At 38.3% G+C, this 26350-nt stretch overlaps 1 protein-coding gene across 3 annotated transcripts in view; it reads right to left on the bottom strand.

Moving 5' to 3' along the window:
* PDCD10 (programmed cell death 10) overlaps nt 1-26350 on the bottom strand; it is a 70047-nt gene that overhangs the window by 4902 nt on the left and 38795 nt on the right. For all 3 annotated transcript variants that reach the window (XM_089910922.1, XM_022572970.3, XM_089910923.1), the window contains one exon: nt 1-26350. This exon is cut by the window's left edge and continues 4902 nt beyond it. In XM_089910922.1, coding sequence (XP_089767048.1) covers nt 26269-26350 — 82 coding nt within the window. In that variant the 3' untranslated portion in view covers nt 1-26268.

Genomic DNA, 26350 nt, shown 5'->3' with positions numbered 1-26350 from the left:
GAGAGAACACTGCCACAACAATATTTCTCACAGAACATAATGCTCCCAGACACAGGGCTCTGATGAAAGCCCTGAAGACCACAGGCCTCTATTTTTCTGCAGCAGAAACAGCAACGGTCAAATTAATATCAGAAATACACTCCTAAATCAATTGTTGTACGTGTACCCATAGAGAAGGCATCTTGGAAAATGCAGATGGAATGTTTGCAATCATTGCCTAGACCAAATGCTGTCAGAGAAAATGGATCTTAATTTACTCAACATATTTTGGTTTTATAATTTTCACAATTAATTCTTGACAATGTCTGAAAAAACATGAGGCCCCTAAAGGCAAGCTTTAAAAATGCACTCTGGAATGGGGCAGGGAGTTAGGCATGTTCAGAGCAGATGGCAGGAGGTTTGATTACTCTGTTCATGTCCTCTACAGATGTGTGTGTGTGTAGGGGGCCAGTTAGCTCAGGAAAAAGCTTATCTACCTGTTGGGAAAATACAGCAGTGGTAATGGTCAGGAACACAAATTTACCAAGTGGGATGCTAAATTTAGGGAAGTGAGTCAGATTTTCAACTAAGGAGAAAAATGATACAAATCTATGATCATAACCAGCTGCATGACCTTGAGAAAGTTACTCAACTTCTCTGGTTTTAGAATCTTCATCTGTAAAATTAAAAGATTAAATCATATGATCTTTAAGTTCTCTTCCAGTACCTAATTTTAAGAAAGAGGGGAGGGGAAAGCATAAGAGCCCTGTGAGCTCTGCAGGAAAAGAAAATATTCCATGTCCTAGGTAATATTATTGCATTTGTACCCACAGTACCCAGGACATGTCTTCTGACGTCATAAATACTTTTTTGATGATAAATTAAATTATCATATGGACCAACTAATGGACCTGTCAGTCAAGCATTTGCCCACCTGCCACACTCTGAGCCCAGCGCTACCTGCTTCTCTCATTGGATTAGCAGTGGAGATTTCAGCAGTTGATTATGGCAAATGGATTCTGTCAAATGAATACAGTTCAAGTGGATTTGTTTATTCACACATTTATTTCCCCAGACACTGATTGATAGTGTGGGCCACGCATAGTGTTATGCACTGGTGCTATAAAGTGACAAAGAAAGACTGGCTCCTACTCTCATGAAGCTTACAATCTAGTAGGGTAAGAGGTGGATTCAAGGAAGAACATACAGGGGCTCCTAATCCAGAGTTGGAAAGATGGCGAAAGGAAGATGCATTGAAAACAAAGTCATAGTTACGATAACTCCCAAATGATGAGTAGGTATTAGCCATATAAAGAATAGGATGAAGGGGGTTTAAATAGAAGAAACAATATGTGCAAAGGTCTGGAGGTGACTGAGTTCATGGTGGATTCCTGGGGATAAAAATAATTTAGTTTGGATGGCTCATACAGCATAGGGAAGGAGGGCTGGGGGAAGGGGTGGGAGTCTGGCTGGAGAAGTGAGCTGGTCTAGATCATGACAGCTGTGCTGGGGAGCCAGGTGGTCATGCTGAGGGCAGTGAAGCTATGGAAAATTTAAGCAGAGGATGTAACATGATGGGATGTGCATTCATGGAAGATCACTGATGCCCAGTGGTTCTCATCTAGGTAATTTTTAAGTGATCTAGGCAGCTTTAAAAAAATTCAATGCCCAGTTCCACTTCAGAACAATTATTTAAAACCTCTGGAGGTGGGGAGCTTCCCTGGTGGCACAGTGGTTAAGAATCCACCTGCCAATACAGGGGACATGGGTTCGAGCTCTGGTCTGGGAAGATCCCACATGCCATGGTGCAACTAATCCCATGCACCACAACTACTGAGCCTGCGCTCTAGAGCCCGCAAGCCACAACTACTGAGGCCGGCGCGCCTAGAGCCCATGCTCCGCAACAAAAGAAGCCACTGCAATGAGAAGCCCTCACACTACAGCGAAGACCCAACCCAGCCAAAAATAAATTTATTAAAAAAATTAAATCTCTGGAGGTGGAATCCAGGCACCAGTAATTTTTCGAGTTCCTCAGATGATTCCATTGTACAACTAAAATTCAGAACTACTGGGTCAAAAAGAGGCAGGGGCTTCCCTGGTGGCGCTGTGGTTGAGAGTCCGCCCGCCGATGCAGGGGACACGGGTTCGTGCCCCGGTCCGGGAAGATCCCACATGCCGCGGAGCGGCTGGGCCCGTGAGCCATGGCCGCTGAGCCTGCGCGTCCGGAGCCTGTGCTCCGCAACGGGAGAGGCCACAACAGTGAGAGGCCCACGTACCACAAAAAAAAAAAAAAAAAGAGGCAGGATCAACTAGGAGACAATTGAAGTAATAAAGCTGACAGCTGATGATGGTTTTTATTTATCCCAGAAAAGTATCAGAAATACAAGAGAGAGTATTTGATAAGTGTGGAGGAGAGAAAAATCCAGAATAAGCCTCAGCACAATTCTGAAACCTCTTATTGTATGGTTTAGATTTCAGAAATCATTTTAATAGTTTAAATATTTTTAAAAATAATTAAATAAGATGGGGGAAAAAATGAAAATTGAACACAAATAGAAACAAGTGTACCCAGCCAAATGCATAACATAACCACAAGGAAAGAAAAAACAAAACCAGTCCAGAGAATGCTTGAGCATAGGACCTTGACTATATAACCTCAATTTAAGGACAAAAAGAACTACAAAGAATCTTGAACTCTAATAGTTTTCTTGATTGCAGTGACATTTTGAAACTATTCTGAAACATTTTGTGTGTATTACAGGGTTGCACAAATAAATGAACATTGATTTTGTTAGGAATCAGGGTTTTCACTGTAGCAGAAGGGAGATACAAATACGGAATGGGAAGAGGCGAGAAGAACTCTATGCTGTTGCATTGGAATTAGAAGATATCAGTATAAACTAATTTCTCTCTCTCTCTCTCTCTCTCTCTCTCACACACACACACACACACACACACACACACACACACACTTATTTCCTAGCTCTGACTGCTGAGACAACTCCAATGCAATAAGCACATTTAGCCCAGGTCTTCATTTCTAAATATGATTCTCCTTGGAGAACTAAATGATTCCAGAACCAGGGCAGGAGTAGTACACGATAAACCTTGGATATCTTGTTTGCTAGAAAGTAAAAAAAAAAAAAAAAGCTTTAAAAATGATAGACACATCAAAAAGAAATCAGTGAAGGCAAAAAGGGACTCACACTGGCTATATTGGAGTCAATTTGAGCAACAAAATGAATAATGACAGGAATGGGTAACACAAAGAACTTTTAAGAAGGGTCCATGATTCTATACTGATACAAATATATATATATATATATATATATATATATATATTTGTATCTGTATACAAATATGCTTTCCACTTTCTTCCCCTCTCTCTCTCTCTATATATATATATATGGAGAGAGAGAGAGAGAGAGAGAGAGGGGAAGAAAGTGGAAAGAAGGAAACAAGGAAGGAAGGAAGGGAGGGAGGAAGGGAGGAAGGAAAGGGTGGAAGGAAGGAAGTGGACAGGTAGGGAATAAAAAGAGGTAAAATGATAGGGTTAGAAAATCACTATTTCACAACCAACTTTAGTAATAATTGATTCAGGAAAAGGTCATCAATTGATTAAAGTTTCTTAAAAAATAAAATATTTACACAATTTCAAAGTATCTTCCCCACAGATTACTTACATTACAGAAGCAAAAGGGGTACCTTGCAGTGGAGTAAGTTATTGGAGTTAACATCGCCAATAATGGGACAGGCTGACATCATGTGCATCTGGATGTGATGTGCCGAGAAGGACCCAGCATCACTTCCACAATATCCCTGCCAAACCCAAAACTGAATCTATTCATGAGTAAACAGACACATCCAAATAGATAGAATTCCATAAGACATCCAACCATCCTCTTCCCGAAATGTCAATGTCATGAAATGATAAAGAATCATTGAAACTGAAAACACAAGGCAACTACGTGCAACTCATAATCCCAGATTGGCTTCTTGAATTGCGGTTGAGTGAAGGGAGGGAAGAGCATTGGGAGGAAAGGCAACATTTAAATATGGACTGTATATTAGAAAATAGTATTGAATCAATATGAAATTTTCCAAATTTGATAATTGCCCCGTGGTTATGTAAGAGAATGTATTTGTTCTTAGAGATAAATGGCAATGTATTTAGGATAAGGGTCATGATGCCTGTAATGTCTGCAACTGGCTCAACAATAATGATCATATATAACAACTCTAAATACACACTTACACACATCGATGTATATTATTGTACTCTTCTTACAGCTCTGTAGCTTTAAATTTTTTTCAAGATAAAAGTACAAACTTCAGGATTTGAGCTTCAGCAGGGGAAGCACCTACTGTCACCCAGCTGAGTGTGTGAGGACATCCTCACTTAGGGAAGCCAGTGGCTTTGGGGTCACTTTGGCTTTTACAGCTGGGAGTCACCCAGTACCCCTCCTCCCACCCAGGTGCCCAAGACCGTGTCTATTCTCCAGCACAGCCTGCATCTCATAGTACTGAAGACACTATGAGAATACCGTGTTAGGAAAATAAATACAAGTACCTAAATATCAATACTCCACAAAGAGAGCTACCCAAACACTACCATTAGGCAATGTAGGTCAGGCTATTTGGGTCATAAAAACCAAACTCACTTACATAGTCAAGTAATGGGGGTTTGTTTTATAGTGTGATTAAAAAGAGGAAGAGAGGGATACACTGGGCACTCCTGGAGAAGTAACGAATTACAGGCGTACCTTGTTTTATTGTGCTTCACAAATACAGCATGTTTTACAAAATGAAGGTTTGTGGACACCACAGTTAGCTAGTTCCCAGAAACCTAAGTCCAGCAAGTCTAAAACTGTGCTTATTGCTTTTAACCTTGTGTATTCTCCAGTATTTTCTAACAAGACAAATGTTATCATCTTCCTAATTGTTTGTATCTATTAGGAATGTACTAGCTTGCAAGTAGCAACAGGAATTGTTTTGTTTTTTTGTTTTAATGTAGCTAGAAATCTAGAAAAAGGCAGTTGGTTAAGTGACTCCAGTATGAACTTCCTGAGGATGAAGGGAAGAGGGAACGCGCTTCCTATTTTATCATGTAAAAATAAAGGCCTTTCCAGAGCCCCAAACAGTCTTCCACTTATGGTTTCATTCGCCAGAATCGTGTCATTTGTCATGTGGTCATTTCTGCCTATGAGGCAGTCTGGGAAATGCAGGCTATCTTGCCTGGTGTTGGGTACAATGTTCTTCTGTATGAAAACAGGGTTTTGTTACCAAGGAAGAGACAGGGAAGGGATGCTGGGTAGGAAACCCGAATTGCTTGCAAGATGGCTAGAAAAAAATTAACGGCTGTTTCAGTAGGTTTTCAAGTGAATCGCCCTTGCCATATTAACTCCAGGACTTATAAGGAGTTTATGTATACTGGACCTAAGAAAAATGAGAGTCTGACTAAGGACTGCCACAATTCAAGCACCTGTACTTCCCTGTTGCAAATGACTTTGGAGAAATGAATAACCAGTACTATGAGAGGCAGGCTGTGCTGGAGAATGGACACGGTCTTGGGCACCTGGTTGGGAGGAGGGGTGCTGGGTGATTTCTAGCTGTAAAAGCCAAAGTGGCAACCCTGTGTCGAGCAATTTTTCCAATAGCATTTGCTCACTTTGTGTCTTTGTGTAATTTTTGTAATATTTCAAACTTTTTCATTATTAGTTATGGTCACCTGTGATCAGTGATTTTGACGTTACTGTTGCAAAAAGATTACAACTCACTAAAGGCTCAGATGACAGTTAGCATTTTTTAGCAATGAAGTATTTTTTAATTAAGGCATTTTTTTTTAGACATAATGCTATCACACACTTACTAGACTACAGTATAGTGTAGACATAACTTGTATGTGCAATGGGAAACCAAAAAATTTTTGTGACTTGCTTTATTGTGGCGATCTGGAACTGAACCCTCAACACCTCCGAGGTATGCCTTCACAGTAGTGCCGAGTCTGATGCAGTACTGGAAGGTTATTCTGGAACAAAACCAAGTCTGGGAATTGGATTATCTTATCTCAATAGCAGTCAGTTGAATTTTCACCTAAATGTAACTCGAGCAACTTTTCTGCTGTTTGTTTCTGTGTTTCTACACCCTACTTTTTCACTACCAACGGACAACTTATCCTCTGATCAATTTTCTCCACCTCATCCTTACTGGTGGTCTCTGTTTCCTCCTAATGTTGGCCCATATGTCTTCTGCTTCATGGCTTCATTGTATTATTTTAGTTTCCTCTCCCACTGCCAAGCAATTTTCAGAATTACCTAGTTTAGAATTTAGAGCAAGGGTCTGAAGTGGCCCAGCTCATCACGGTGGAGCAGAGCTGTACTTCAGGCTGGCTATCTCAAAGGCCAACCCCAGTGATTTTTGCCATTGGATAAGCTTTCCACCCCTGTTCCAATCAGTGTTGATAGGGAGGGTCACGTAAAAATAGCCAAGATCCCTTTCCTTCAGCAATGACCATGGCTGGGGCAGTTTCCTTCAAGAGAGGAGTCTGGAGGACACCAAGTAACTCATGTAGGGCTTGTGAGTACTATCAGAAAAAAAGGGAAACAAAGGAAATATGTTAGTGCTTTTTGTGTCCAGGAGTCCCACTGGGTCCTGCTTGGTTTCAGTAGGGGCTTGGATCCAGGCATTTCACATGCATTTATCCTCCCAACAAAACAGACTGCTAACCCTGACTCTGTTCTACAGACAGGGAACAGGTTCAGAGAGTGTGTATGTGTATTCTTCTTTGTGTGCTTTTGTCTGCATAGCTTTGTTTTTACCATTTGTCCTAGGGTTCTGTCTGTCCGTTTTATTTTTTGTTTGTTTGTTTGTTTTTTAGTATAGTTTTTAGCGCTTCTTATCACTGGTGGATTTCTTTTTTGGTTTGGTTGCTCTCTTTTTTTTATTACTTTTTAATTTTTAATAATATTTAAAAAAAATTTTATTTTAATAACTTTACTTATTTTCTTTCTGGTCCTTTCTTTTCTTTCTTTCATTCTTTTTTTTTTCCTCCCTTTTCTTCTGAGGCCGCGTGGCTGACAGGATCTTGGTGCTCCAGCTAGGTGTCAGGCCTGAGCCTCTGAGGTGGGAGAGCCAAGTTCAGGACATTGGTCCATCAGAGACCTCCTGGCTTCACGTAATATCAAATGGCTAAACCTCTCCCAGAAATCTCCATCTGAACACTAAGACCCAGCTCCACTCAATGACCAGCAAGCTACAGTGCTGGACACCCTATGCCAAACAACTAGCAAGACAGGAACACAACCCCACCCATTAGCAGAGAGGCTGCCTAAAATCATAATAAGGTCACAGACACCCCAAAACAAACCACCAGACGTGGACCTGCCCACCAGAAAGACAAGATCCAGCCTCATCTAGCAGAACACAGGCACCAGTCCCCTCCACCAGCAACCCTATACAACCCACTGAACCAACCTTAGCCACTGGGGGCGGACACCAAAAACAATGGGAACTGCGAGCCTGCAGCCTGCGAAAAGGAGACCCCAAACACAGTAAGTTAAGGAAAATAAGAAGACAGATAAATACGCAGCAGATGAAGGAGCAAGGTAAAAACCCACCAGACCAAACAAATGAAGAGGAAATAGGCAGTCTACCTGAAGAAGGATTCAGAGTAATGATGGTAAACATGATCCAAAATCTTGGAAAGAGAATGGAAAAAATACAAGAAACATTCAAAAGGAAATAGAAGAACTAAAGAGCAAACAAACAAAGATGAACAACACAATAAATGAAATTAAAAATTCTCTAGAAGGAATCAATAGCAGAAGAACCGATAAGTGACCTGGAAGATAAAATAGTGGAAATAACTACCACAGAGCAGAATAAAGGAAAAAGAATGAAAAGAATTGAAGACAGTCTTAGAGACCTCTGGGACAACATTAAATGCACCAACATTTGAATTATAGGGGTCCCAGAAGAAGAAGAGAAAAAAAAAGTGACTGTGAAAACATTTGAAGAGATTATAGTTGAAAACTTCCCCAATATGGGAAAGGAAATAGTCAATCAAGTCCAGGAAGCACAGAAAGTCCCATACAGGATAAATCCAAGGAGAAACATGCCAAAACACATATTAATTAAACTATCAAAAATTAATTACAAAGAAAAAATATTAAAAGCAGCAAGGGAAAAGCAACAATTAACATACAAGGGAATCCCCATAAGGTTAACAGCTGATCTTTCAGCAGAAACTCTGCAAGCCAGAAGGGACATATTTAAAGTGATGAAAGGGAAAAACCTACAACCAAGATTATTCTACCCAGCAAGGATCTCACTCAGAATTGATGGAGAAATTAAAACCTTTACAGACAAGCAAAAGCTAAGAGAATTCAGCACCACCAAACCAGCTTTACAACAAATGCCAAAGGAACTTCTCTAGGCAGGAAACACAACAGAAGGAAAAGACCTACAAAAACAAACCCAAAACAATTAAGAAAATGGTAATAGGAACATACATATCTATAACTACCTTAAATGTAAATGGATTAAATGCTCCAACCAAAGACATAGACTGGCTGAACGGATACAAAAACAAGACCTGTATATATGCTGTCTACAAGAGTCCCACTTCAGACCTAGGGACACATACAGACTGACAGTCAGGGGATGGAAAAAGATATTCTACGCAAATGGAAATCAAAAGAAAGCTGGAGTAGCAGTTCTCATATCAGATAAAATAGACTTTAAAATAAAGACTATTACAAGAGACAAAGAAGGACACTACATAATGATCAAGGGATCAATCCAAGAAGAAGATATAACAATTGTAAATACTTATGCACTCAACATAGGAGCACCTCAATACATAAGGCAAATGCTAACAGCCATAAGGGAAAATTGACAGTGACACAATAATAGTAGCAGACTTTAACACCCCACTTTCACCAATGGACAGATCATCCAAAATGAAAATAAATAAGGAAACGCAAGCTCTAAATGATACATTAAACGAGAGACTTAATTGATATTTATAGGACATTCCATCCAAAAACAACAGAATACACTTTCTTCTCAAGTGCACATGGAACGTTCTCCAGGATAGATGGTATCTTGGGTCACAAATAAAGCCTTGGTAAACTTAAGAAAACTGAAATTGTATAAAGTATCTTTTCTGACCACAACGCTATGAGACTAGATACTAATTACAGGAAAAAATCTGTAAAAAATACACACACATGGAGGCTAAACAATACACTACCAAATAACCAAGAGATCACTGAAGAAATCAAAGAGGAAATCAAAAATATATCTAGAAACAAATGACAATGAAAACATGATGACCCAAAACCTATGGGATGCAGCAAAAGCAGTTCTAAGAGGGAAGTTTATAGCAATAAAATCCTACCTCAAGAAACAAGAAACATCTGAAATAAACAACCTAAATTGACACTTAAAGCAATTAGAGAAAGAAGAACAAAAAATCCCCAAAGTTAGCAGAAGGAAAGAAATCATAAGTATCAGATCAGAAATAAATGAAAAAGAAATGAAGGAAATGATAGGAAAGATCAATAAAACTAAAAGGTGGTTCTTTGAGAAGATAAACAAAATGATAAACCACTGGCCAAACTCATCAAGAAAAAGAGGGAGAAGACTCAGATCAATAGAATTAGAAATGAAAAAGGAGAAGTAACAACTGACACTGCAGAAATACAAAGGATCATGAGAGATTACTACAAGCAAGTATATGCCAATAAAATGGACAACCTGGAAGAAATGGACAAATTCTTAGAAAAACACAGCCTTGCAAGGCTGAACCAGGAAGAAATAGAAAATATAAACAGACTAATCACAAGCACTGAAATTGAAACTGTGATTAAACATCTTCCAAAAAACAAAAGCCCAGGACCAGATGGCTTCACAGGCGAATTCTATAAAACATTTAGAGAAGAGCTAACACCTATCCTTCTCAAACTCTTCCAAAATATAGCAGAGGGAGGAACACTCCCAAAGTCATTCTATGAGGCCACCATCACCCTGATACCAAAACCAGACAAAGATGTCACAAAGAAAGAAAACTACAGGCCAATATCATTGATGAAAATAGATGCAAAAATCCTCAACAAAATACCAGCACACAGTATCCAACAGCACATTGAAAGGATCATACACCATATTCAAGTGGGGTTTATCCCAGGAACACAAGAATTCTTCAATATACGCAAATCAATCAATGTGATACACCACATTAACAAACTGAAGGATAAAACCATATGATCATCTCAGTAGATGCAAAAAAAGCTTTCAGCAAAATTCAACACCCATTTATGATAAAAATCCTCCAGGAAGTAGGCATAGAGGGAACTTACCTCAACATAATAAAGGCCATATATGACACACCCACAGCCAACATGGTTCTCAATGGTGAAAAACTGAAATCATTTCCACTAAGGCCAGGAACAAGACAAGGTTGCCCACTCTCACCACTACTATTCAACATAGTTTTGGAAGTTTCAGCCACATCAATACAAGAAGAAAAAGAAATAAAAGGAATCCAAATCAGAAAAGAAGAAGTTAAAACTGTCACTGTTTGCAGATGACATGACAATATACATAGAGAATCCTAAAGATGCCACCAGAAAACTACTAGAGCTAATCAATGAATTTGGTAAAGCAGCAGGATACAAAATTAATGCACAAAACTCTCTTGTGTTCCTATACACTAATGATGAAAAATCTGAAAGAGAAATTACGGAAACACTCCCATTTACCACTGCAACAAAGAAAATAAAATATCTAGGAATAAGCCTACCTAAGGAGACAAAAGACCTGTATGCAGAAAACTATAAGACACTGATGAAAGAAATTAAGGAGGATACAAGCAGATGGAGAGATATACCATGTTCTTGGATTGGAAGAATGAAGATTGTGAAAAAGACTATGCTACCCAAAACAATCTACAGATTCAATGCAATCCCTATCAAATTACCAATGGCATTTTTCACAGAACTAGAATAAAAAATTGCACAATTTGGGCTTCCCTGGTAGCGCAGTGGTTGAGAGTCTGCCTGCCGATGCAGGGGACACGGGTTCGTGCCCCGGTCCGGGAAGATCCCACATGCCACAGAGCGGCTGGGCCCGTGAGCCATAGCCACCAAGCCTGCGCATCCGGAGACTGTGCTCCACAACGGGAGAGGCCACAACAGTGAGAGGCCCGCATACCTCAAAAAAAAAAAAAAAATTGCACAATTTGTTTGGAAACAAAAAAGACCCCGAATAGCCAAAGCAATGTTGAGAAAGAAAAACGGAGCTGGAGCAACCAGGCTCCCTGACCTCAGACTGTACTACAAAGCTACAGTAATCAAGACATTATGGTACGGGCACAAAAACAGAAATATAGATCAATGGAACAGGATAGAAAGCCCAGAGATAAACCCACGCACATATGGTCACCTTAGGTTTGATAAAGGAGGCAAGAATATACAATGGAGAAAAGACAGCCTCTTCAATAAGTGGTGCTGGGAAATCTGGACAGCTACATGTAAAAGAATGAAATTAGAACACTCCCTAACACCATACACAAAAATAAACTCAATTAAAGACCTAGCTGTAAGATTAGACACTATAAAACTCTTAGAGGAAAACATAGGCAGAATACGCTATGACATAAATCACAGCAAGATCCTTTTTGACCCACCTCCTAGAGAAATGGAAAAACAAACAAATGGAACCTAATGAAACTTAAAAGCTTTTGCACAGCAAAGGAAACCATAAACAAGATGAAAAGACAATCCTCAGAATGGAAGAAAATATTTGCAAATGAAGCAACTGACAAAGGATTAATCTCCAAAATTTACAGCAAATGCAGCTCAATATCAAAAAAGGAAACAATCCAATCCAAAAATGGGCAGAAGACCTAAATAAACATTTCTCCAAAGAAGATATACAGATTGCCAACAAACACATGAAAGGATGCTCAATGTCACGAATCATTAGAGAAATGCAAATCGAAACTACAATGAGGTATCACCTCACACCGGTCAGAATGGTCATCATCAAAAAATCTACAAACGAGAAATGCTGGAGAGGATGTGGAGAAAAGGGAACAGGTTTGCACTGTTGGTGGGAATGTAAATTGATACAGCCACTATGGAGAACAGTTTGGAGGTTTCTTAAAAAACTAAAAATAGAACTACCATATGACCCAGCAATCCCACTACTGGGCATATACCCTGAGAAAACCATAATTCAAAAAGTTTCATGTACCACGATGTTCATTGCAGCTCTGTTTACAATAGCCAGGATATGGAAGCAAATTAAGTGTTCATCGACAGATGAATGGATAAAGAAGATGTGGCACATATATACAATGGAATATTAGTCAGCCATAAAAAGAAACGAAATTGAGTTATTTTTAGTGATGTGGATGGACCTAGAGACTGTCATACAGAGTGAAATAAGTCAGGAGAAAAACAAATACCATATGCTAACACATATATATGGAATCAAAAAAAAAAAAAGTTCTGAAGAGCCTAGGGGCAGAACAGGAATAAAGATGCAGATGTAGAGAATGGACTTGAGGACATGGGGAGGGGGAAGGGTAAGCTGGGACGAAGTGAGAGATGTCATGAACATATATACACTACCAAACGTAAAATAGATAGCGCGTGGGAAGCAGCCGCATAGCACAGGGAGATCAGCTCTGTGCTTTGTGACCACCTAGAGGGGTGGGATAGGGAGGGTGGGAGGGAGACACAAGAGGGAGGAGATATGGGGATATATGTATATGCATAGCTGATTCACTTTCTTATAACGCAGAAACTAACACACCATTGTAAAGCAATTATATTCCAATAAAGATTTAAAAAAAAAAACGAAATATGTTAGTGAGTATAATGGTATTCAGAGAATAACTTTATAACTATACTTGCAAAGCCAGACTCTGTAGGATAATTATAGATGAAATGAGATATTAAATATGCTGTTATGAATAGCTGATATGATTTAGAAGGATGAGTGCTATTTCTTGGCAGTGGTATCAAATGACTGGGTTTATTTTCTCAAAGTCCTTAGTAACACATGCTTGAAAAAGCTTAGCCCTAAAAAAAAAAAAAAAAAAGCTTAGCCCTTTTGCTTGGAATGTAAATGTCAAACTGTCAAAATCATAAAAATCTCTCAAACAATTTCTGGAAAAAGCTTAATAGAAAAGAGAAATGCATAAACATTATAAAAGAGGTAAAATATAAATGCCAACCAAGAAAATAGGTGAAATAGATCAGTATTCAGCTATAACTGACGCCCCCCAATCTTAATTTCATTTGGAATTCAATCTATGTAATTTCTTCTTTTTCAAATTCCATTTAGAATAATATCCTGTTGATAATTTGTAGCTTTTCATGCAGTGTGCCCAGGTGATGAGATCTTTTCTGAAGCACTCTTTGCTCTCTTATTTAGCATCTTTACAAAACAATAACATATATCTTTATTATTTCATACGGAGTGAAACATTTCAGCACATTTATAAGGCAATGTTACTTAGAATCATCTTCCAGGCCATTTTCCTTCTTCCTCTAATATCTTGTCGCTGAAAGCCACGGTATGCAAATTCATTTTTACATTCTTGTGTGTTTTTTTCATGGGGTCCCTCCCTCCTTTCTTTAGTATTAATTTTAGCAAGTAAGACCATCTATCCTAGGTCTTGCTTAACATAGCTGCAGTTCAATGGTTTTACTTAGCATTCTCTTCCCTGATTTTCTTTTCTGTTGCTAATCTCAGACTTCCAGCCTCCAAATCTGTGAGAAAATGAAATTTTGTTGTTTAAGCCATGCAGTTTATGGTATTTCATGACAGCCAGATTAGACTAATACAAGTGGGCTTATCCTCATTAATAACACTAGGCTTTACTCAAAATGCGTGCTTTTACATTTACCACAGTTGATTTGCATAGTTCACTGGATGGCTGGAAACAGTCTTTGGACTTTCTAGACATATTATTTCTTAATTTGAAGCCCAGGAGTATCCTATTTTAGCCAACATGAGTATGCCAATTTAGAACCTTCTCAGAATAGAAAATTGTCTCCCAGGTTAACCTGACAGTTAACAGCAAGAGCACCAAGACCAGGGAAAAGAGAAATGGAGCTTACTTCCTACCAGTGCTCCCTGTGGAAGAAGGGGACTGGAAGGATTGAGGGAGCCCACAGCTTTCCCCTGAATCTGTCCTCCCAAAACACAGGGTCTTCATTTACCTCTAAAGCTCAGTCTTTTCAGTACGTGGGCCTCTCACTGCTGTGGCCTCTCCAGTTGCGGAGCACAGGCTCCGGACACTCAGGCTCAGCGGCCATGGCTCACGGGCCTAGCTGCTCCGTGGCATGTGGGATCTTCCTGGACCGGGACACGAACCCGTGTCCCCTGCATCGGCAGGCGGACTCTCAACCACTGCGCCACCAGGGAAGCCCTAAAGCTCAGTCTTTTAATTCATAGGTTTCAGGAAGTTTGAATTTCACAAACCAGCAAAATTATTTGAAATATTGGAAAAGGAAGTTCCAGGTTTGGAGAACAATGGTGGCTGTCTGATTCTTAATATCCCACACATTCTCCTGTTTGAAACGAGAAATTCAGTAAGACTAAATGAAACCTTAGCTGACTTATGCCTTCAGTATTACTAGGAGACAGCAAGCACTGCGACCTTCAAATCACCTGTGAGTCGAGAAGAAAAATCCAAGAGTTCTTACTTCTCTCCTGCTGCTGGCAAGCCTGTGAGCAGGGAGGGCAAGTAAGGGGAAGTTTAAGAGAGCCTCTGAAAAGGAGCAGAAAGGAAAAGAGGACTTAGAAAAAGCAAAGGTAAAATCATCTCTAGAAAGAGAAAGTGCAACATTAAAGGCCAGTATTCTGAAAAGAGGTGGGTACTTGATAGAAAGTTTGCAGCACGAGTTGCAGGGAAGAGGGAGGACTGGATGTGACAGCTTTTTTTTTTTTTTTTTTTTTGCGGTACGCAGGCCTCTCACTGCTGTGGCCTCTCCTGTTGCTGAGCACAGGCTCCGGATGCGCAGGCTCAGCGGCCATGGCTCACGGGCCCAGCCGCTCCGCGGCATGTGGGATCTTCCCGGACCGGGGCACGAACCCGTGTCCCCTGCATCGGCAGGCGGATTCTCAACCACTGCGCCACCAGGGAAGCCCTGGGTGTGACAGCTTTGATGAAGCACCGCATCCAGAGAAGAATGAGGCAGAGAAGGAAAGAAGAAAATAAGAGGGGGAAGTTAAGTATATGGTGGTAATAGAAAAGAAACAAGGCACACTGGGCTTCCTCTTTCCCCAACAGCAACACAATTCATTTTCGCTGCTGAAAATCCCCCTACCTTGAAAAAATAATGAAAAAAAAAGAAGCTGCTAAAAGAAAACTGAGTCAGTATACCCCAACTAAATAAAATATCCTCAAATAAGCATGTGATATATGAAAAAGTAGACTAAATCAGAAATACAAGTACTAAGGACTCAAATGCATGAAAATAGGGAGATATGAGAGTTGGTTGAATGTGGGAAAGAAATAGAAAAAAATTACACCAGAAATAAAGGTTAACATAATTCAAAAAGAGTCATCTATCACAAGGTTCATTGCAGCTCTATTTACAATAGCCAGGACATGGAAGCAACCTAGGTGTCCATCGACAGATGAATGGATAAAGAAGATGTGGCACATATATACAATGGAATATTACTCAGCCATAAAAAGAAATGAAATTGAGTTATTTGTAGTGAGGTGGATGGACCTAGAGTCTGTCATACAGAGTGAAGTAAGTCAAAAAGAGAAAAACAAATACCATAGACTAACACATATATATGGGATATAAGAAAAAATGGTTCTGAAGAACCTAGGGGCAGGACAGGAATAAAGATGCAGACGTAGAGAATGGACTTGAGGACACAGGGAGGGCGAAGGGTAAGCTGGGACGAAGTGAGAGAGTGGCATGGACTTATAAATACTACCAAATGTAAAATAGATACCTAGTGGGAAGCAGCTGCACAGCACAGGGAGATCAGCTCGGTGCTTTGTGACCACCTAGAGAGGTGGGATAGGGAGTGGGGGAGGGACACGCAAGAGGGAGGAGATATGGGAACATGTATATGTATAACTGATTCACTTTGTTATAAAGCAGAAACTAACACACCATTGTAAAGCAATTGTACTCCAATTTAAAAAAAAAAGAAATAAAGGTTAAATTACAAAGTGCCTGAGAGAGTAGATTTGGATAAAAATTTAGCAGGATCTTGAAGAAAAGCAGGAAAATAATTAAATAAAGAAGTAAAAAAAGGTCACAAAGAAAGTGGAAGACAAAACACCGAGCTGACCTCCCTGTGCTATGTGGCTGCTTCCCACTAGCTATCTATTTTACATTTGGTAGTGTGTATATGTCCATGCCATTCTCTCACTTTGTCCCAGCTTACCCTTCCCCCTCCGTGTCCTCAAGTCCATTCTCTACGTTTGTGTCTTTATTCCTGTCCTGCCCCTAGGTTCATCAGAACCATTTTTTCTTTTTCTTTCTTTTTTTTTAGATTCCATATATATGTGTTAGCATACGGTATTTGTTTTTCTCTTTCTAACTTACTTCACTCTGTATGACAGACTCTAGGTCCATCCACCTCACTACAAATAATTTCATTTCTTTTTATGGCTGAGTAATATTCCATTGTATATATGTGCCACATCTTCTTTATCCATTCATCTGTCAATGGACACCTAGGTTGCTTCCATGTCCTGGCTATTGTAAATAGTGCTGCAATGAACATTGTGGTACATGAATTTTTTGAATTATTATTTTCTCAGGGTATATGCCCAGTAGTGGGATTTCTGGGTGAGGGGTGGGATAGGGAGGGTGGGAGGGAGATGTAAGAGGGAGGGGATATTGGGATATATGTATACATATAGCTGATTCACTTGGTTATACAGTAGAAACTAACACAACACTGTAAAGCAATTATACTCCAATAAAGATGTTGGAGTATAAAAAAAAAAAAAAAGACAGTGGATGACAGGTAAGGAGAGTTCAACATGTTAACTGATGTCCCAGAAAGACAAAACAATGGAATAGAATTCATATTTAAAACTGTAATCCAGGAACACTTTACAGAAATAAAGGAAGACCTCAATCTACACACAGAAAGGGCATATTAGTTATCAAGAAAATTGACCTGGAATGACCAACTCTGATACATATCTTAATAAAACTACTAGACTCTGAAAATAAGGAAAAAATCCTAGGGTTTCCAGGCAAAAAAGACAAAATAATGTAAAGGCAAGAGAATGAGATCAACACCAGACATCTCAGAAACAACATACAAAGCAAGGTAATAGCGAAGCTACAATTTTCAAGAAATTTAAGGAAAGAATATGTGAACTAAGGATATTATATGCAACCAAGATATTCTTTAAGTATCAAGACTATAGGAAAATAATGTTGAACTTGCAAGAACTCAGAGAATACTATATAAATATGTAGCATAAAAACTACTAGATGAGCTTCATCCAACCAGCAGACAACTGAGAAAACTTAGGCAAAGGGACAACTTGTGAGCATTCATATATTTAATTGTAGCATTCATTTAGACTGAAACAATGGTAGAAACAAAGGTAGAAGAAAACCATGTAGGTATTCTGTGTTCTGATAAAGTAGAAAAATGTAATTAGAAATAAGAGAAGGGAGAGAACAAGGAAATGCAGAAAAAGAACACTGACTCTCATTTAGGTAATAGGTGAGCGTTAAAGGATATGATTTAAAACTGACATACCAGATAATGAAAATTTAAGTAAGAAAACAAGGGGTTAAAAATTCTGTAATATATTAATACAAAGCCACCACTAGGATAAAAATATAAACCTTCCTAAATACAAAAGGAATTTTTTTAAAAAGCAAAGATGGTACAACCAAGTAGAAAAGAATACACAGTAATTATAACATAATACATGCAGAAATTATAATATAACAGAATTAGCCCAAACATAACAGTGCTATCAATAAATGAATGGGTTTAACTCAAGGTCAAAAGACAAATTTCAAAAAGCACTAAGCAAGAGGGAGAAAAAGGACACTTTATAATGTTAAAATTCACATTTAGGATGTAACAGGTATGAATATCTACACAACAAATAACACAGCAACCACCTATGTAAAACAAATACTACAAGAGATGCAGGGAGAAGCAGAGAAACACACTGCTAATAGATACTTTAACACACACTACGAGACAGGTCAAGTAAGCCAAATAAAAAATATGTAAGAACTAAACAACAGGAAGTAATTTGGGGGGGATATATACTGAATACTACATACTAATAATAGAGAAAATACAATCTTCTCAAGTATACATGAAACATTCGCAGGGATATACAAAGTAAAGACAAAGCAGATATACTATCTGCTTATAGTATCAGCAGATACTATAAAGTTATTGCAAACAGTACTTGCTGATCACAATGCAATAATACTAGAAGTTAAAAATGCAACCAAAAATGATCCTCTACTTGGAAATTAAAGATATTCTAATAAACTTAACTCTTGGGCAAAACGGGATGTATAAACAAAAATTACAGAATTTCTAAAAAATAATGATAATAAATACAACTATGGGATACATTCTAAGCAGTGATCAGAGAAAATTTCATGGCACTAAATAACGTATATCTATAAAAAAACAAAGATTAATTACATTCCCAACTGAAAGAACTAAAAGAAGAACAACAAAGTAAAACAAAAGCCCAAGGAAGAAAATAATAAATTTAAGAGCAGAAATTAAAATTAAAGAAGTAGAGAAGGAAAAACTGTACACAAAATTAATGAATAAAATCCTGTAAAAACAGGAACAACATAGACAAAGGATTATCCAGTTTAATAAAAAAAGGAAGGGGGAGAGAGTACAAATATACAGAATAAGAAATAATAACAAAGAAATAGCTATTGAGACAGAGAAAAATGTTTAAAAAACATAAAAGAGGGCTTCCCTGGTGGCGCAGTGGTTGAGAGTCCGCCTGCTGATGCAGGGGACACGGGTTCGTGCCCCGGTCCGGGAAGATCCCACGTGCTGCAGAGCGGCTGGGCCCGTGAGCCATGGCCGCTGAGCCTGCGCGTCCAGAGCCTGTGCTCCGCAACGGGAGAGGCCACAACAGTGAGAGGCCGCGTAAAAAAAAACCAAAAAACCCATAAAAGATTATTTTACTCACTTCAATAGAAATACACATCTGAAAACCTAGAGGAAATGGATACTTTCTTAGAAAAACGTAATTTAACAAACTGACTCCTGTAGAAAGCTTAAAAAATTTTGCACAGGAGAAATAGTTATCATTCACTCCACAAAGAAGCATCAAGCCCAGATGGTTTCATGGAGGAATTGATAAATTTGTCTACATAAAAATGTTTGAATTTTGCATGATAAAAAAATAACCAAATTCAAAATCACAAAAAGATACAAAAATGGTCCTTAAACATGAATGATGTTTAACTTCACTCATAGTAGGAGAAATGCAAATTGAAGGTACAATGAGATACCATTTCTCACCCATCTTCTGGCAAAATTTCAAAAGCTTAACAATATTAAGTGAAGCCTTGGGGAAACAAATAGTCTCATACATTCCTGGCAGAGTGTGAATTGCCTCAACCTTTATGGAAAGGAATTTATCAATACCTAATAAAACTGCATATGCATATGTTGTTTGGCTAGTAGCAACCCCACTTCTAGGTATCTACTCTGAAGGTATACTTCAAACAAACCAGAAATATGTATGTAGGAACATTCATTGTAGCATTACTTGTAATTTGCAAAATGCTGAAAACTATCTGAATGCCCAAGCATGGTAGATTGATCAGATAAATAAATTATGGTACCTACACACCATGGAACACTAGGCTGCTACAAAAAAAGGAGAGAGAGGTCGCTACGGACTTACATGGAGTGATTTCTGGAGACATTAAACACAGCAAGTATGTGAAACAGCTAATAAACACATGAAAAGATGCTCAACTTCATTGTCACTAGGGAAATGCAAATTTCCCTATGAGATACCATTTGGTATCTACGAGAATGCCTATAACAAAAAATAGTCAATAACAAATGACGGTGAAGATGGGAACCCTCCTAAATTCTGCTGGGAACGTAAAATGGTATAGCTACGTGGAAAACAGTATGATACTTTCTTAAAAGTTTAAATACAAATTTATCACACAACCCAACATTTCCACTCTTAGGTATCTACCCAAAAGAAATGAAAACCCATGTCCAAAAAAGACTTGCAGGTAAATGTTCATACCAGCATTATGCATCATAGCCAAGAAGGAAGCAACTCAGATGTCCATCAACTATTTAATGCATAGATAAATAAAATATAGGAGATTCATATAATGGAATACTATTCGGTAATAAGAATACTGATAGAAATGCTGATCTATGCAATTACTTGGATGGACCTCAAAAACGTTACACTAAGTAAAAGAAGCCAGGCTAAAAAGACAACATTGTATGATTTTATTTATATGAAACATCCAGAAAAGAAAAATCCATAGAGACAAAGTGGCTAGTGGTTGCCTGGAACTGGGGAGGAGACAGGGCAGCATGGGAACAAGGGTTAACCAGTAACCAGGCATGAGGGATTTTATCTGAAAGATCGAAGGATTCCAAAACTGGGCTGTTGTCAGGTTGCATGACTCTTAAAATGGGTGAATTTTGTGGCAGTAAATCATACCTCAATAGTTTATTTGTTTTCTAAGGCATATATATAAACCATGCATCAATAAAGTTGTATTTTAAAAACGCATGTATAGAAACAGACTCACAGACTTAGAGAATGAACTTACAGTGTCCAGGAGGAAAGGGTAGGGGGAAGGGATAGGGAGTTTGGGATTGACATGTACACATTGCTAGATTTAAAATGGATAACCATGGTGGGAATGTAAATTGATACAGCCACTATGGAGAACAGTATGGAGGTTCCTTAAAAAACTAAAAATAGAACTACCATATGACCCAGTAATCCCACTACTGGGCATATACCCTGAGAAAACCATAATTCAAAAAGAGTCATGCACCACCATGTTTATTGCAGCTCTATTTACAATAGCCAGACATGGAAGCAACCTGAGTGTCCATCGACAGATGAATGGATAAAGAAGATGTGGCACACATACACAATGGAATATTACTCAGCCATAAAAGGAAATGAAATTGAGTTATTTGTAGCGAGGTGGATGGACCTAGAGTCTGTCATACAGAGTGAAGTTGTCAGAAAGAGGAAAACAAATACCGTATGCTAACACATATATATGGAATCTAAAAAAAATAAAAAAGAATTAAAAGGTCATGAAGAACCTAGGGGCAAGACGGGAATAAAGACACAGACCTACTAGAGAATGGACTTGAGGATACGGGGAGGGGGAAGGGTAAGCTGGGACAAAGTGAGAGGGGCATGGACATATATACACTACCAAATGTAAAATAGATAGCTAGTGGGAAGCAACCACATAGCACAGGGAGATCAGCTCGGTGCTTTGTGACCACCTAGAGGGGTGGGATAGGGAGGGTGAGAGGGAGACGCAAGAGGGAGGGGATATGGGGATATATGTATATGTATAGCTGATTCCCTTTGTTATAAAGCAGAAACTAACACACCACTGTAAAGCAATTCTACTCCAATAAAGATGTTAAAAAAATAAAATAAAATGGATAACCAAGGACCTACTGTATAGCACAGGGAACTCTGTTCAATGTTATGTAACAACCTAATTGGGAAAAGAACTTGAAAAAGAATATACATGTATATGTGTAACTGAATCACTTTGCTGTACACCTGAAACTAACACAACACTATTAAACACCTATACTCCAATTTAAAATAGAAAGTTTAAAAAAAAAAAAAAGGCATGTATATAGAGGGACCAACCCTCCCAGTTTGTCCGACTCTCCCAGTTTTAGCACTAAAAATTCTGTGTCCCAAGAAACTTCACAGTCCTAGGCAAACTGAGAGGGTTGGTTTCCCTACATGAGTGCTACCTTTTGTGTAAGAATGAAGGGGGGGGGGATGAGAAAACACATTTATCATTACTTTCCTTCACCAAAAGAAACACAGAAGATAAACACCAAAAAACAGTGGAGTTGGATACTTAGTTGGCAGGGTGGGGAATGGGGCAGAAGCGGTAAGAGTGTCACTTCTCTAGTATACTTTTTGGTATAGTTCTGATGTTTAGAAGCATGTTGATGTTCTATGTATTTTTCAATGAATAAAATTAAATTTACAAGGATGGGAAGTGTGTGGGGATGGGCAGGGGGAAGGAACCTTAAACCTGGAAGAAAACTGAAACAAATGAACCCAATTTATTTCAAATAAATAACAATCACAGTGAAGGACAAAAAAGAATTAATCCAAGTAATTCATGAACACAAAATGTAATTACACATTCTTAGTCTTGGGCAGGGTACAGACAGGGAAAGAACTGCAAACTGTCCTGTAGTCTTTTAAGTATGTTTTTAATAAAGATAGGGCAAAAGAAATTCTAAGACTGTTTCAGATGTATTGTAGGACTGAACAAGTGAATGAAGTGATTTTTCAGGGAGCCAGGATTCTGAGGAAGAAGGGACACAGAAACAAGGAATGGGGAAAGCAAGAAAGAACCCTATGAGGATGGACTGCAATTGGAGGTACTAGTGTGAACTCATGATTTCTGAAATCAAACATCATGTGCCTATGACATGTAAAATGTATGTGTACATGCATATCCGTGTGTATATGTCTGTATATGCACATTTTCTAGTTCTGTGTGAATAGGCCTAGAAGCAAGATGACACCCAGTAGCAATGACACGTAGTAGCAATGAGCCTACACAGCAGCCAGCAGATCTATGTATCTGTTATCATTCCCCAGAGTTCCCTGGAGAAACTGCTGATTCCAGATCCTGGGACATATTTAAGATAATGTCCTTTAAAAAAAAAAAGGTAGTGGAAGCCACAAGGACATAGAAACAAGATTGAAATGGAAGGTACTCCTAACTGGTCAAATCTCAGACCATTTTAAGTACCAAAGTAAGTAATGAATTATAAGCCATTGAAAAAAATAGAAAAACAGGAGTCCGAAACAACAGTAACTATAAAAATTCATGTGGACAGATATGGACTAATGAATGGAAGGATGGGAGAGAAAGGAGGGTTCAGGCTTACAGAGAACGCTGTGTCAACTGGTACGTAAGAAGAAATGCTGGAGTTGGAAAATCACCATTTTGTAACTGTCAAAGTAAAGACTGAATAAGCAAGAATCATCAATGGATGCTAAATATTGGGGGGAAAATGTTGATGTTAAGCATGGACTTAAAAAGAGCCTTCCACAGATTGTTTATCAGGTGTAAGGTAAAAAACAGTCACTAGGGCTTCCCTGGTGGCACAGTGGTTGAGAGTCCGCCTGCCGATGCAAGGGACACGGGTTCGTGCCCTGGTCCGGGAAGATCCCACGTGCCGTGGAACGGCTGGGCCCGTGAGCCATGGCTGCTGAGCCTGCGCGTCCGGAGCCTGTGCTCCGCAAGGGGAGAGGCCACAACAGTGAGAGGCCCGCGTACGGAGAAAAAAAAAAAAAGTCACTATACATTGGAGAAACTGAACGACACCTTGACCAGCTGACCAAAATTAACAGTGAGGAGAAGATGGGACACCGTGTAGTTATTCTGACCAAGAATGCATAGCCTGAATCTAATCGTGAAGAAACCCAAAATGAGGAACATTCTATTATTAAAGGGAGGATAGGGGAGGAGACAGAAGACTGTATTTTTCAAAAACAGCTCAACACCATAAAAGACAAAGGCAGCCATGGAAATGACCCAGGGTAAAGGAGATTAAGGGAAGGTAAGCAAATCAACAAATGATAAAATAAAAATGGTAAAATCTTAACAACAGGTCAATCTGAATAAAAGATGTGTTGATGTTCTTTGCACTATTCTTACTCTTGCCAATATCTGGTAAATTTGAAATCTCTTGAAATTATTTCCATATAAAAAGTTAGAAAAACAATTAGGAAGGCCTGACATTGGGTTACTAACCTCATGTTTTGCCAAACAAGGTTATTACAAGGCAATCATGAAAAAACCCCATACTACCACCATCTACAATTATATCACTTTGTTTTAAAAAAGTGTGAGGAGAGGGCATATTAAACATCCCAAGAATAGCAATGATCTTAAATAAAAGAATGGTCCTTTAAAATGAATAAATTTAGATTTATGAAAAAGACATCACATTATCCTAATTTTTCTCATTTCCCCGTGGACCAGGGACAGCTATGTCAGCTTGGTGTTAGGGAATTAGTATTCTAAGTGGTGCATTTTCGACAACGGATGAAGTACAGTTCAGTGGAAAGAGCATGGAGTCTGGAGACAAATGTTGAATTCAAATCCTGGCTCCAGCAATTACCAGCTTTGTAACCTAAGCTCTCTTAGCCAGTTTCCTCAACTGTAAGGCAGATGGCTAAATCACAGAGTGTTAAGAGAATTAAATTAATGTATCTAGAATAATGCTTGACACAGAGGTGCTCAACAAATGTCTCCTCTCTTCCTTTGCTTGGTAGCCACCTTTCTGTTCTCTGGAGTTGTATATGACTGGGGCCACACTGGTCCTTTCCTCCTTGACCCCAAAACACAAACCCACCAGGATCATGTAAGAAACTGAATTATCCTGAGAATAAACCTCTTTTTGGAGGTAAATTTCATGAAAGTAGAAGCCAGATATATTGCATAGTAGAATAAAAAGACACAAGACTTATGAAAACAGATGAGTTGGGGCATGGCTGGTAACTGATGAGGTCTCTTAAGGAGGTAAAGACAAGGGGAAGAAAGACAGTACTTGTTTATCTTAGAAAAGTCTGCTGCTCAAAGAAAAAGAGTATATTTTTTTCTTCATATATTCACAAGTCTATTTTGCAAATACCCATCCTTCTACTTCCAAGAGTGAAAAATAGCTTATGCCAAAACCAAACAGTATTAAAATCGCTAATTCTTTGTGTTTTACTAGCTATGTATCTCTGAAGAAAAAAAAAAATCAATTCAGTAAAATGTCCATAAATTATGAGATTTCATCCAATTGTCTACTGTTTTTTTTGCTTCCCTCCACATATTTCCTGTTTACATCTAACAGGACGATTTCCTTTTATGTTGCTAATGAGAGTAATTCTTTAAAAGTCTGTTTTTTAAAATGGGAGAAAGAATTTAAAAAAATAACTAAATTGCATCATAGCAAAAAAATTTATATTGCCAACAGAAATTTAGTTTAACATTTAAAATCTTTATAGAAGATAAATTCTGATTTTTTCCTTTATTTTATCATAATTGAAAAATGAAATCACTTAACCTGAATACTTGATACATGATTTCCTTAAAACTTCTCTATGGTAAAACAAAACTGTCCATATTTCAAGAGTGTATATAATATTATTAACACTCATGACAATTTCAAACCAACTAGCATTGGTATAGTTTCAACTTACTATTAGTTGTGGCTATTTATGGAAAAAAGGTGCGGAGCTTATTAGGGCCCAGCAAACCAGAAATACTTAATCTTACATTGTAGAGTTCAAAAGTGGCAGTACAGTGTGAAGACACTATGAACTGCCATCTCCTTCTCATAAGCCTCTTAAAACAAAGGCTGGAAAAACACTCAGTACCTCAAATATAATAACTAACAAAAATATTTCCATTAACTACTTTTTGCCCAGAGTGATTAAGGACAAAAAAAATAGGAATTCTTGTTGCTTTATTATCTGATAAACTGCTAATAAGCTCCCGTTAGAAGTTCTTTACACATTACACCAAGTCGTCTTGGTCTTCTGATCATATATATATTCACATATGTATATGCATTTTTTCAAGTAAAGAAATGTTTAACAGATGTAAACTATTTATTGAATATTTGCCACCAAATATTGTTAAATACATTATCTTGCAGCATATCGCTTTCAAGTTAAAATGTCAGAAACAAACACCAATATTTACAATTCTTTTAAGGAATGTTATATAATGACACATTAAGGCGTAAATTCTTTTGGCTTATAATTCTTAAAAGAATGATAATAGCAAAAGTGATGCAAAATCTTCAGTGTGAGATTATGATTAAGCTACATTTTACAAAAATATGGTGTAAGATGGCAATAATCCCATTCAACATCCTGGATTATTAGATCCCTTCAGGAGGGACTGATAATTTATACAGTCAAACTTTTAAATTTACAGATAAAGGCAGTCCAATACTGCCACTGAGAAGTACATCTCTTAACATATACAACTTTCAGGCCACAGTTTTGAAGGTCTGAAGTATCAAGTTGGTTTGATGAATTAGTCGGTTGGCACTTATGAACACATTTATTGCC

Source organism: Delphinapterus leucas, chromosome 4 (assembly GCF_059928025.1).
Source record: "Delphinapterus leucas isolate spDelLeu-1000000601 "Yukka" chromosome 4, BTC_Dleu_Yukka2, whole genome shotgun sequence".
NCBI classification, from domain to species: domain Eukaryota; kingdom Metazoa; phylum Chordata; class Mammalia; order Artiodactyla; family Monodontidae; genus Delphinapterus; species Delphinapterus leucas.
This window is presented reverse-complemented; position numbering and strand designations above follow the sequence as displayed.